Source organism: Astatotilapia calliptera, chromosome 20 (genome assembly GCF_900246225.1).
Source record: "Astatotilapia calliptera chromosome 20, fAstCal1.2, whole genome shotgun sequence".
Classification (NCBI taxonomy): Eukaryota; Metazoa; Chordata; class Actinopteri; order Cichliformes; family Cichlidae; genus Astatotilapia; species Astatotilapia calliptera.
In genome coordinates, this window is record NC_039321.1 from 5,062,394 (window position 1) to 5,075,790 (window position 13,397).

General features: G+C 41.1%; 1 protein-coding gene across 1 annotated transcript in view; it reads right to left on the reverse strand.

The window, feature by feature from the left end:
* The window catches only part of LOC113012855 (monocarboxylate transporter 1-like), a 30,229-nt gene that overhangs the window by 5,432 nt on the left and 11,400 nt on the right, over positions 1 to 13,397 (reverse strand). Inside the window, exon 2 of the mRNA XM_026153249.1 lies at positions 8,237 to 8,568. Coding sequence (XP_026009034.1) covers positions 8,237 to 8,453 — 217 coding nt within the window. The 5' untranslated portion in view covers positions 8,454 to 8,568. The remainder of the gene's footprint in view (positions 1 to 8,236; positions 8,569 to 13,397) is intronic.

Consider the following 13,397-nt stretch of genomic DNA (forward strand, 5'->3'; position numbering starts at 1 on the left):
TGCCAGGCTCGCTATGAATGGGCCTTCACATGGATCCAGGCTGACAGTGAACACTGGCTCTGCTGGATACGAATACAAACTGAAGGCCTGCACATGAGCCTACAGTTACTGCTCGTACAGCATTTTGTTTTCTATAATGTAAACCAAATATCTTTGGGGTTTACACCAGTCAGGAGAAAGATAAGATTAATGGTGACCAATTACAAATTAGAAACATTTCCAAGTTTCCACTCACATCTGGTCTGACTCCCAGTGAAGACTAAAGTGCAGTTTCGCCACTTGTGCGTTTTCCCTTGGGTTCATTTCATTATTAAAGGTGTGAGAGGTGCATTTAAGTCGACCCTTATGTACCAACCATGACTCAGTCGTTTCCCCTCACACTTCAGGTACAGCATTAGTTAACTTAATTCTGGTATTAGCTCCCTGAAGTTAAGATAAGACATTTCTGAAAGCTGCACGGTCAAAGTGGTGCATCTTGGTTTCAAAACCAGCACATCCTTTACATCTGTGAGGCTGACTAACACAAGGACAGTGAGCTTTTTCAACCCCAAAGGAGCTGGTTGGCTCCTCCTTCCTAAGGAGGGACGGACACTGAAAGACAGCTGTCACGGCTGATTAGGGATAAACATCAGGATAGTCATTGCTCATCAATAGGGAACCTAAGGTGACTCCACAGCTTCCCAACCAGACATTTATCACAACGTGTTCCACAGCAATATTTTTGAAATCCTGCAGTCATCAATAAATAATTTGTAATCATGTCCAACAATAAGCTCCAAGAGGACAGAGAGAGGAGGACAAAAATAGAGTCTTTAAATATTCATGATTTTAGAAGACTCAAAGACTCAAGTGCACTTAGCCAGCAGCCATTTCCATTTCACTCGGCCTGGGTCCTTCACGTAGACCACGGTGGCTTTGCCCTTCAAACTGGGCAGAAGGCCACAAAGACCGAGGGCGCTCTGGCTGCACGAGCACTTACTCATGCACCGTCTAAATACCTCTGTCTCGGACAGCTCGCTTCTGTGTTGTGTCTGTCCCCGACTGAGGGTCTGACCGGCTGGCACAAAGCCCAAGCTGGGCAGGCTGCCATGTTCAGGGTGGTGGGTTTCCACGTTCGAGTCAAACGGGTAAAGTCGTGCTGTGCTTAAAACAAAGACTTGTGCCTGCTGTCAGAGCTTGTTGGAGCTTCACGGTAAACTGAAGTGAAACTGCACAAAGACAGGAATAAGTACAAACCCTCAGCACACAGGCTGCACATAAACAACTCCTGACAGTGTTTGCTGGCAAAGCACAGAGAGCAGTGTTCTCAGATATTATATAAATGATCCCTTCTCCCCCTCCTTCATTTGCTCCCTTTCTCCCTGTGACACCACAAAGACTTGTCCTCATCTCCACTCTGACACAGCATCCACAAGCAGAGAGCAGTCAGGTGTGCAAGCATCTAATTTTAGCACCGACCCTTCTGCTTCAGTCCAGGACTAGATTTATTTAAATAAAAGCATCCCAATAACAGAGCGCTAGCATGTCTTAATTTCATTTGTTTCATTAAACAACGACTGATCAGACTCCGTGGCAAAAAGAAAACTGCAGAAGAAACAGCTGATTGGATTTGCCAGTTCTACTGCATCACATTTCTCCACCAGCCACATTACTCACAGATCAACGTCCCTCCATCTGGCCTGCATTAAATGAATCCTTTTTTTAAAAAAAATAAATAAATTGTTTTAAAGCTCAGTATGACCATCACATTCAAAACATCTACAACAACTTGATTCAGGCAGAAGAAGAACTGAGGAGTTGCTCCAAAGCTCACTATAAGCTAAATCGGTTTTATTTATGACACTGACTCATGCAAAACTACTCTAGGCCAAAGCTAAAAATATACAGACAATCTGGCAATGAAACTGCAGTTTCAGTGCATATTTTATCACTCTTTGTTCAATGCTCATCCGAAGCCACAGCACAGCAGGGTTTGTAACAGAAAAACACTCATTTTCTAACACTGGAAGCCAATATGAATGAATGCAAGAGAAAAACAAAACAAATTGCCAGCAGTGTCAACAGGAATAAAAATGGACAATAAAACATTGTTTGTGTTTGGTGACCAAAAGTGAACTTCAAACTCTTTTTGCTCTAAAACATCAAGACACTAAAGAGCCTCTGCTCTTAGTGCAGCACAATAAGCACCAATTCCCACTCATCCCTTCTTCAGACACAGGCTCTTTTTCCTCCTACTGACTCAGAAAAGTCCTTAGATCACAAGATAAGTCAGAAAGAGACGTCCTGTATCCGTGCGCCTACTCATCATGAGGTTTGTGACCGGAATTACACACGGGCCACATAAAAAGCCCCCTTTCCCCACTCCGCAACGTAAAATCCTGGAATTCCTGACGACAAAGTTAGCGAACGTGTTTTTGTTTGCAGCTCCGCTACACGTCTAAAGCTGTAAGGATTACAAAAATCAGGATCAATAATCCTCTTGCCTGGGTTTCCCAAACTGCTTCTGCCAAACAATTGTATGCAAACTTTTCCTGTATTAATATATGCATTTGTTGTTTTTATAAAAATCAGATGGCTTTCTTTAAAGGGACCCAATTCTACAGCTCTACAAAGAGCACTTCTTCATAGAAACAGATGCTTCTGCGTGAACCTCACGGTATTCTTTTATGAGAGAATACTGATACACAGAATGAGAACACAAAAACTAAGGCTCTGTAAGCATCGTGTTTGATTTCCCTTCATCCTCTCAAATTTTCATTTTGTGCAGAGTTTTATCTGAAGCCTTTCATATCGTTTAATACATGAGGTCTGTAACCTCAGTAACAGTTCCAGTTGAAAAACAACTTTACAACAAGAACTCATCGTGCACATCGCCACTTATAACAGTTCCTCCCAGAAAGACAACTTTTCTGCTTTCTTAACTAGCCTTTAATTCCATGCTCTACTTTCTTTAAAGCAGCAGGCAAAAGAAATCATGTATGAGAAAGTACAAACCTTGGGAAAGATGTGGGTTGAACTTTTAAGCATTTAACAAAAGAACAGGATCCCATTTAGACTGAGTCAATCAGATATAAAGAGCTGGTGTACACAGGGCTATTGACATTGCTCAAACAGCCAAATCTCCCAAAGCTACTGCTAAATCAATGCAAATCTGTTTACTGCATTTACAAAGAGGGTATTTCGTGTGGTTTCTGGGAAGAAAAAACCCCAAAACAAACCCCACACACACATTAGTGGGGTTCAATGTCAGGAAAGATTATTTCACAGCTATGATTAAAGATGTTTTGACTAAGTCTATCTGACCTTCACACTAAAAATGCCCTCAAAGCATCACATAGCGAGTGTGAACACCAGGAAGAGCGGGGGTTATTAGCAATGTTTTCATGAGTAAAACTAATCATGGCTCTCTGAAATCTTTATTCCTGACAAGGGAAATATGGAAAGTTTTACAAAAGATTTAAAAACAAAAAACAAAAAAAAAAAAACCTCTTCACTCACGACCGCGAAAGTCACATTCATCTCGTCTGGGACCTTCGATCACGTTTTCCTTTCAGCTGAAGGAACAAAACTGAGTTTGGGTAAAAACTGACCCTTTTAAAACAAACCGAGATGGACCAGATTTCAGTGTGAGCAGGGTGCCAAGTTCAACCCACTTATTTTACATGCTCTTATTTATATAACTGCTAGAGACAAGTTTCAATAAAAATTATATCCCAATAAGAGGTTTAATGAAAAACCTATAGCGTCATTCACTGAGAGAGGACAGTCCAGCTCAAGCTTCCAGCTCAGTGACCACATGACCTCTCCTAACCTAAGTACACTACAGTGTTTGGGTGTGGTCTATGGCCAAAAACAGCTCTACTGGTGTAACATACAAACTAGTGAGGAGTCAGTGGTTAAATGGCAGTTTCTGGGTCAAATAATGATCTTTGTGAGAAGATTCTCAAAGATATGAAGTCATTTGTACTACTTTGTTGTTGGTATGTTTAAAATGCACCAATAGTACATCAAGTAAACCCAAAGATGTTTAACCAGAGCTGAAGAATGACCTGTAATTGCATTCAGAGTTTCCCGTCTCTGGATTAATTGCCCCTTGTTGTACATGGACTGACTGTTTTTTGCATGTGTAAATCTAAGCCTGGAAAAAAAAAAAAAAACATTACATCAGACAGTTTAATACAAAACAAACCCGTTTTAACCAATGCCTGGCCTTTTGCCATCATTCTGTCAGCAGCTGTGACCTTTTTATGCACCACATGGTGTGACTTTGAAAGCAGTAGGGCAGAATGCAAGTGAAACTCACCTGCATTTTGCCTAATGCTTTAATACAGCTGCTCCTTTTACACCATGTTAAACCGATCTGCTGCTGGAACACAGCAAAAAATGACTATTCTTTTGTTTTAATGCATCTGATCCTGAGTTATACACTTGCTGGTACACAACATTACATTACATACACTAATTCTTCATTTTTCGTAAACACTAAGTCTTGGATCCTGTTCCCTGTTAAACACAAATATTCCAACAATTTTGGCTAAACTTGCGGCCGGCTGCTGAAATATTACTTTCTACTGCCAAATGACAACTTTGAGGGAATCACTTAGAATATGTTGGTGGTTTTAATTTCAGTACGTGATGCTTGACTCGTCTTTGGTTTCTGGTTAAAAGGGAAGTTTGCGGGTGTTAAATAGTCTCCCTTTATGATTGTCTCACTCTTACCTACGTACAAAACATCCTGCGCATTTATTTGTTCACACTGTTACTCAGCTTTCAGTGACGTTGTGCATGACTCGTGTGTGGTGTGTTTTTTTTCCCCCTCCTTTTGTGGAAGCCGGTGTGTGTACGTGCCTTGCCTCATGTGTAAACCAGTCGGTGAGTAAAATGGTTGCGGTAACCTAAACCTACAGTCTTTCAGCTCCTCTCATTTAGTACAACGACTCCAGGAACTGGTGATCTGTGAATTGTGAAGCAAGAAAGGAGGAACATTTCAATATTTGGGGGAATACATTTCACCAGCTGGCTCCTGTTGTGCAATTTCACTCCTCCCATCATTTCCTCCCTCGGTAGTTTTATAAAAGTCTTAACCTGCAGAAAGAGAGTGCAGACTGGCACACAGCTCAGCAATATGAAGTACTAACGAACACAGACTGTGTGTGTGTGTGTGTGTGTGTGTGTGTGTGTGTGTGTGTGTGTGTGAGTGAATACACTTAGGTCCTTCTTTATCTGTCTCTCCGACTTTGTCTTTAGAAGAAAAGCAAAGAAATTCGATCTGAAAATCCCGCCCAACCTGAAAATCCACTTCTGTCTTTTTGTAAATATGTCTCAACAATCTCATGTATATGTAATTAAGCCCAAGGGGAGGCTGCTTTCCAGTGAGCAGACTCATAGTTTAGTCGTGTTTGTACAAGGACTTTTTTCACAGGATAGCAGGAAACAGCCCATTAAAGATGCATTTACTGGAAATACTCTGAGTGCTTTAAATGATGAAGATGCCTGGACAGAACATGCAGCAGGACTTGCTAGTAGTAAACCTGGACCTAGTATGTTAAAGATCAGACAATCTGATCACATCTGACAATCGTGTTCTTACATGCGTGACAGTCGAGGAAGTCCTAGAAAGCAGCTCTGCAGATTTCCCTTTCTGCCAGGCCCGATGGGACATTGTTCTTACCCTACCCTCTAGTCCTGACAACTTCAGGATACCTAAATTTAAAGCTCTATTCCCAGCAGTGACAGAGGTGCCTAACTAGAAGAGACAGAAGACACTACCAGAAATAACACTGCTGTAACGTCCATCTTTTCAGATTTACAAAGACTTGTGAAGTTCAAGGTGATTCCTCTGCAGCCAAAAACAAATCTCGAACTGCTCAGCAGTATGGGTGGCACATTCATTTCAAACACACATGTATCTAAACATGCAATTAGCAAAATCTCTCCAAGCAGCACTGAGCTATAAGAATACACAGCTTAGAGGCAGCTTGAGATGACTATTCTGATGACCAGATTTGTTCCCTGATTATTCAACAAGCACAAACTTGATTTTTGTACAAAGTGTTGAGTTTAGCAAGCAACGAGCCACCAAGACATCTAGCCAGTGTCGATACTCAGTGCATGTTCATGTTAACGTCAAGTAAAGCTGCGTTTCTGGGTTTATTTTAGAAATTAGTTCTTTTCAACTAAAGTAGTGAGTTTGTGCAGATGAGCCTCATACATGCCAACTGAACCTTTGTCAGCTTTAGGAAATGCAGCTGAAGAGTTAAACGTACTTTTCATATCACTAGTTAGCGTCACTGATGGCCTTAAGACATCTCAGCCAGAATTAGACCCCAAATAAGATAAACAAACACCACATTAACATCTGGGCAATCCAGTGGAGAGCGCCAACTCCAGCCATTGTCATCAACACATACTTATAACCCAAATGAGGTCACGTGATGCATGGGGTACTTCCGTGTGCATGTTACTGCTTTTTCCAGCTTAAGTGGAAGTTTCACCAATACACAGCCCACAGAAGATTTTTATAAGCCAGAATTTGGAAAATCCTGGCTTTATGTTGGAGTCAAGTGTTAAAATCGATGGTATTATCCTGATTTTTAAAAAGCTATACGAGTGTCACCTTTGAAACTCCCATTTCAAAAGTGCACTTTCACAGCCTCATGAAAGAGTCAGTTAAAACTTTGCAATGAAAAATTTCAGATATGTTGAAATACACGTAGATTTCTTTTGTATTATGAGCTGTTCAGTTCATTTTATTTACACTAAGCTTATGTATCGCCCATTGTAATCCCTACGTTTACCCAGTAAACCACAGCATGAACCCTTATGAGAGAGGTGAATTCAGTCATTAATACAATGTGTTCTTTTTCCATTAGGTTTTGAATGGGTTACAGTAGAACAAACATCTGCTTGATTTCCTTTTTCTTTTAAATGCAAAGGCACCCATTGAGTGCTCAGTGAGGGCTATTCAAGCTGTGAATGACTCAGAGTTTGAGTGGTAACGGATGGAGAGCATGTTTACTTTGGGCGAAAGACAGAGGCAGAACCAAGAAAGCGCCAATAAATGTTTAAACCAACAATGACAGATTAAATAAAAATAAAGTGCTCCAATAATTCTGTTTCACTGCCAGCATCCCTTGCTCTGCCTCAAAGCCAGGACACTACAGGGTCATCCAGATGAAGCCCCATTAGAGCCAAGTTATATAGGTCTATCTTAATAAACTATGTAATTAAATGTTGACTGCAAATTGTAGTCAACTTGACATATTGGTTTGACTATCTCAGTCTGCCTGCCATCAGATATGAAGTCTTTCAGGAAACTAAAACCTCAGCTGCAGTTTTGTTCTTCTGTCAGGTAGTGACAGACTTTTCCTGGTAGCTGAAATGAGTGACTTGTTCCAACGGTGGAATGGCATAAAAAGGGGGAAAGGGGAAGCCCCGTTTTTGAGGCCGTGCTGCATGCATATTAGGTTAATGGCTCATAATTAAAGGATAATAGGAAGTACATCAAATGTTTAAAATGATAAACTCTAAACTAGAATGAAAGATTTAACTGAGCTCCAGGACATGAGTTCAAATCATATCTGATTAGCACCATTTCTGCTGTTTACACAAAAACATAACATTTGCACCTGATACAAGGACGTGTTTCTATAAACACAAAGCAATCCAGTCTTTGCAACACCAGGTGTGGAGGTGTGTTGTATATTAGTGTAGCATCCTCGAGTAACACTTCAGGAAGCTACAGCTGAACATAACTAAAGCATACAGGAAGACTTTTTCTTGCAGCAGGTTATTAAAAGTAAGCTCTCAGTGTTTCGGAAGCTGTGCAGTAAGTTTGGCTGACTGGGTTTATCACAGAAGTCATTCCTCTAACGTCTTTGACCATGACCATTATATTATGAGTGGTTCTGTAAGGAAGAATGGAAGGAATGTCCAAAATGTGGATTTAATGCTCATGACTATCAATTAAGGTGATAATTGATTGAACAAAAATCAATTTAGTAGTTTTTGATTCTAAAATTAAAATTACAACCTTAGTTTCAGCTTCTTATCTTAAAGCGTTAACAACACTTTTCTGCTTAATTCTGGTTTAGTGGCCACAATAAAAAGGTCTAAAAACAAACATCTTTGTGCATTTGTATAACACCTGACAACAAACCAATTTAAAAATAAATAAATAAAATTCTTAAGGACACGTCAAGGTTTTAGTTGTTGATGTTGACGGCTGGTCACTCACCTCCTGCATACATGACAGCCAGCATGATGGAGGAGATCCAGGACACTTGACTTGGTGTGGCATCAAAGATGACCTCAATGTCTTTGAAGAACACAGTGATGGATTTGGGGAAGGCGTAGGAGAAGCCAATGGAGATGAAGGCCCCCAACACCACCACCCAACCCCAGCCACCCTCAGGAGGGGTGTACCCTACTGGCCCGCCCACTGCTGCAGGCATATCTGCTCACGACAACTGGGATGACGATGGAAATTGTGTTTAAGGCTGTTCCTGGAGGACGGCGGAGCGTCACAGGATTAGAGGATGCAGCACAAACTGGAAGTAGAAGCTGTACCTGTGAAGGAAGCGAAGAGCAGGGAGTGTGTTAAAATCCAGAAAGATTGTGCAACAAGGTGATTGCGATACAGAAAATTCCTCAGAATTTATCTAAATTACTCCCACTTACAAGGCACCAAATCAAAGTACAGTCTTCATAATACTAGACCTGTCATACTAATACAAAGACATTTACTATTTTTAAAACTTTTAATATTCTGACAAATCTCAGGTGATCTGGTCTTCCTCAAAAGGAATTAAAAGTCACCAAGGATACTGCAACCACACGTGTATGCAGGGTCGTCCCCCAAAGGTGGATTTCTCAGCCAGGAAAAACCCTGTTCGTCATAGCAGGAAGAGTGCTGGTGTGACTAACAACACATCTTAGCTGAGTTGTGCCAGTAAGACACAAAAGTGCCGCAGGGGTGTATAATGCTAGAAACCTGCAACTGAAGCTTCAGAATGAAAATTAATACTCTAAGGCCAAGGGCTGTCAGTCGACTCAAGCCAGTCGACTGACAGCCTAATGGACAGATGGATAGATCAGGGGACATCATGCCAAAGCCACCACCCTTTTGAAGCCCCAATATATGACATTCTCAATTCCCAAAGAACACCTGCCAACGTTTTATTCTTTCTCAGCCATCGTTTTAATTGGGTACAAAGGTAAACGCCAAATGTCTTCATACATGTTGCCATTTGGTGACCTGGTGAATTACTTTATCGATATAAAATTCCACAGCATTATAAACGTTGGCACCATTGGGTCTGATGAAACGCCAACAGCTCAGCTGGCAATCATTAGTCATGTCGAAATTCAAGACCTGAAGGACCATTGATCAACTGGTGAAAACCAAGTTTTAAAAAAACAATGAACAAGGCCAGGGTGTGGCGTACTCCGTTTTATTGTTATCTAAGATAAGATGGCGTAAGTAGTTAGCTTTGGCCTGTTCTTTGTTGGTCTCCCTACAGTCAGAGTTTATGTTTTGCACAGAAATTAAGAAGAGAGGTTCAATCTACTCCCTGCTCCATGATGTAAATTAGCCTTTCTAGGTGAAGTGCTTAATGTCCACTTGCACAGACAGCAAGCAGGAATCATGAAGCTCTTATCTTATTTCTCTTCTGATGAAACTCAATTGCCCGGTAACTGTGCCATTTAAAACATTCCTGTTCGTGTTCAGTTCTTGAGAAACACTCCTCCCTTTGAAATGGAAGAAATCGGAAACGTAACAACCTTTATTTAAAAATTTTTTAAAAAAAAAAGTTGTTGCATCAGACTCATTTCATGGCAGAGAAAGCCAAACACAGAAGCTATTTAGTGAACTGAGTGTAAAAAATAAATAAAAAAAATAACCAGCAGCCCCAAAAGAATTACTGTTCGCTTCAATCACATCTCAAAACCTGCTCGTCCAAAGCAGCTTGCAACCCAGATAGCTGTCATGTTTCCTGTTAAACTCACTGTAAGGTTTTCATTAAGTGTTTGGCACATTTACAGCTGGAAATTCCTGATCTGCTTCTATGAATGCAACCATCTAAATGTCCCCTTTCCAATTTAGGTCACACACAGACAACTGAGCTATTTATAGCTGGCTCTGACATCATCTCTGCTACTGTTTGGTTTTGCTTTACCTTAAATGGACTTTAGAACACACCTTTATTAACCAAAAATAGACTGAAGGGACACTATAGCTCTATACTGATGCTATTTAAAGCAGAGTCATAGAGAAGCTCCCACTCAAATCACTTAAACCAATTTTTAGTGCACTGAATAAGAGGACTGTGTTCTGGGAAACTTCAAGAGCATCCAGCCAGTCTTTCAGTAAGAAATGAACAGCCAGGAGTGAAGTTCTCCAACACAGCATTTAGCCTTGATCATGTTGTAAACAACCATGCTCCACCAATCATTACAGATGTAGAGTGACTGGTTAACCCAGCCCCATGCTCACAGCACATCCCCACAGCTCTCACTGTTCACTCTTCTCTCAAATGCTGAAACTTGTGCAGCCATTACCTCTGCCTGTGTTGGACAGAAGGGAACTAAGTTACTAGGCTAAAGACTGCATCAGCCAAATTTAAAGCGCAGACTCGTGTCATTTGAACTTTGAACACATGTTCACCACAACACATACATACACACGAACATGACTGCTTGCAGCTCTGATTGTTAATCAAATCTAAGACCACAGACTGAAGTATTAAAGCCCTGAATCTGGTTGTTTTGCATTTTTTTTTTGCTTATTTGGCTTTTATAATGAGCTTTCAGTTTCTCCAAGGTCCATCAGTCAAACAATGCTGTTTGGTCTGGGTCTAAACAGAGCGCGTTGTGTGTGACGTCTTCTTTTGCGCATGCGGCCGCTTTGAGGGTTCACACTAGAGCGCGTTTGCTGTTGCATTTTATTTGTAGAGTGAACAAGCAGACAAAAAAAAGAAAAAAAAAAAAAGAACGAATCAGATTTGATCAAAAAATTGGAATTGAGCATTAAGACCTGCAGTATGAACGTAGCCTAAATCTTGTCCTAAAGTTCATGCCTCTTGTATTGGTAGTCTAAGGCTCCATAAGCTCAGAGTTCAGACCCTATGAAGGACTGATTAAGGCATATTGAATCACTCCTAACTGTTACTTTCACTGCAATTTATTCCTAGATTTTAACTTGTATTTTTTATAAAAGTCGGGTTTTGTCATTTTGGAGCTTATGAGCCAGATCATTTCCATAAAATCGGGCTGGGATTCACAAAAGGCCCTGGGTACAGATTACCAATTTATGGGTAAACCTACTCACTTCAGTGTTCATGTTGCCATTACTTTCCTCTAACCCAGGGGTAGGCAACTCCAGGCCTCGAGTGCCAGTGTCCTGGAGGTTTTAGATTTGTCCATGATCCATCACAGCTGATTTAAAGGGCTAAGTGACGCCTCAGCATTTCTTGAAGCTCTCCAGAGGCCTGGTAATGAACTAATCATTTGATTCAGGTGTGTTAACCCAGGGTGCAATCTAAAACCTGCAGGACACCGGCACTCGAGGCCTGGAGTTGCCTACCCCTGCTCTAACCTAATTACAATGTACCAAGAGCTGCTGCTGTCATATGGGAAAGTGGCAGCTAGTGGCAATTCACCCTCACTACTCCAACTAGTACAACCTGTGGTTGAGGGAGTTGATAAAATTGAAAGGAGCAGACGTACGACAATTCCCATCAAGAGAGAAAGCCGGTGAGAACCTTGTTCACATTCAGCACACAGAGTGAATAAAAGCCAATTATCAGCCTGCATCATAGTAATGTGACTCAGTCTTTGTTCTTCAAAATTCAACTGCTTTAGAGCCACTTTAACGACTGACAACATTTAACAGCAATAGGCTAGTAATTAGCCAACTACGCAAATGTAACAGAGCTCTGCAGTAGGGCTGCCACAAACGATTATTTTGATAGTCGACTAGTCACCGATTATTTTTGCGATTAGTTGACTACCGTAATTGTCGGGCTATAAGCCGCTACTTTTTGCACAAGCTTTGAACCCTGCGGCTTTTAGTCAGGTGCGGCTTTTCTATAGATTGTCCATGATTTTTGTCATATCGTAAGACGATTTGTTTTGTTTGTTCCGCTGTTGTACGGCACTACGTTGCCTGGCGGAAGGATCGGGGTTCAAGAGTGGTATGTTGGTCACATGTCCATCCGCCAGGCAACATAGTGCCGTACAAGTAGCGCGAAAAACAAACTTCAAAGTAGCGCTACGCGTTCAGCGGGAGTCGTGGATGACGAGCGGCGATAAACTTGCGAAAAGCAAGTTGTGCTCAACTCCACCGGTGGAACCTGACAGCGTGGAAAAGTGTGAAAACATCCACGATCACCAACGGATTTCGAAGGGCTGGACTGCTGCATGATGAAGAGGAGGACACCGCCACGGCCCTTCAGAGGGTGTTCGACTCCGACACTGACAATGACAATGAGGATTTCTTTGGTTTTGAAAGTGACAACGAAGGAAAGAAGCTGAGAGTGGATGACGAAGCCATCCTGATCCTGTTCGTATCCGACACTGGAGAAGAGGACTTTGGTGGTTTTAGAGCGCAGGAAGATGGTGGTGAATGACTGACTTTTCTTCTTGTTGAAGCCGTGTCACTGCACCTGAGCCTAAAAGGTAGTCCGAATCTATTTTTCTGGTGTGCTGTAGGTTATTGTTATGTAATACATTTGTTACTCATTTATGAAGCACAGCACATGTGCAAATATGTACCCATAACTTGTTTTTCAAAATATTAATAAAAGGGGTGTGTCTCCAAACAGCCATCTCTTTCCTGACAATTCCCTTTGTGCATATTCTCTTACATATGATGAGTCAACATTGAAACACCTGCGGCTTTTGGTCAGGTGCGGCTAATGTATGTACAAAACAGGATTTTCCCCTGATTTTAGCTTGTGCGGCTAATATTCAGGTGCGCTTTGTAGTCCGGGAAATACGGTAATCAGATCATGCATCCATTGGACGTACAACTTATTGCACCAGCAGCATCTGCTCTTATATAACTATCATTAGCTTACAGCTTTAAGTGTTTAAGGTGCTAACTAAAAATAAAGACAAGATGATAGTTTATTACATTTTAATGAAATCTGCAGATTGTTTCGGTGAGGTTTAATAAACTCCTTGCTATCTAAAATATAACAGGACACCGGAGTAAACTCTCGAGCATCTCACACTTCTGATAATCAGCCGTCTGCTTGACATTTATTCAGCTGTGTAAAAACTTTAATCTCAGCCAAACCGATTTACTCAGGAACAAATAAAATACTAAAAAAAAGCCGAACAATAACATTTTTAAGTTCTCTAAGTGACTCATATATCATGTTTAACCTGAGTAG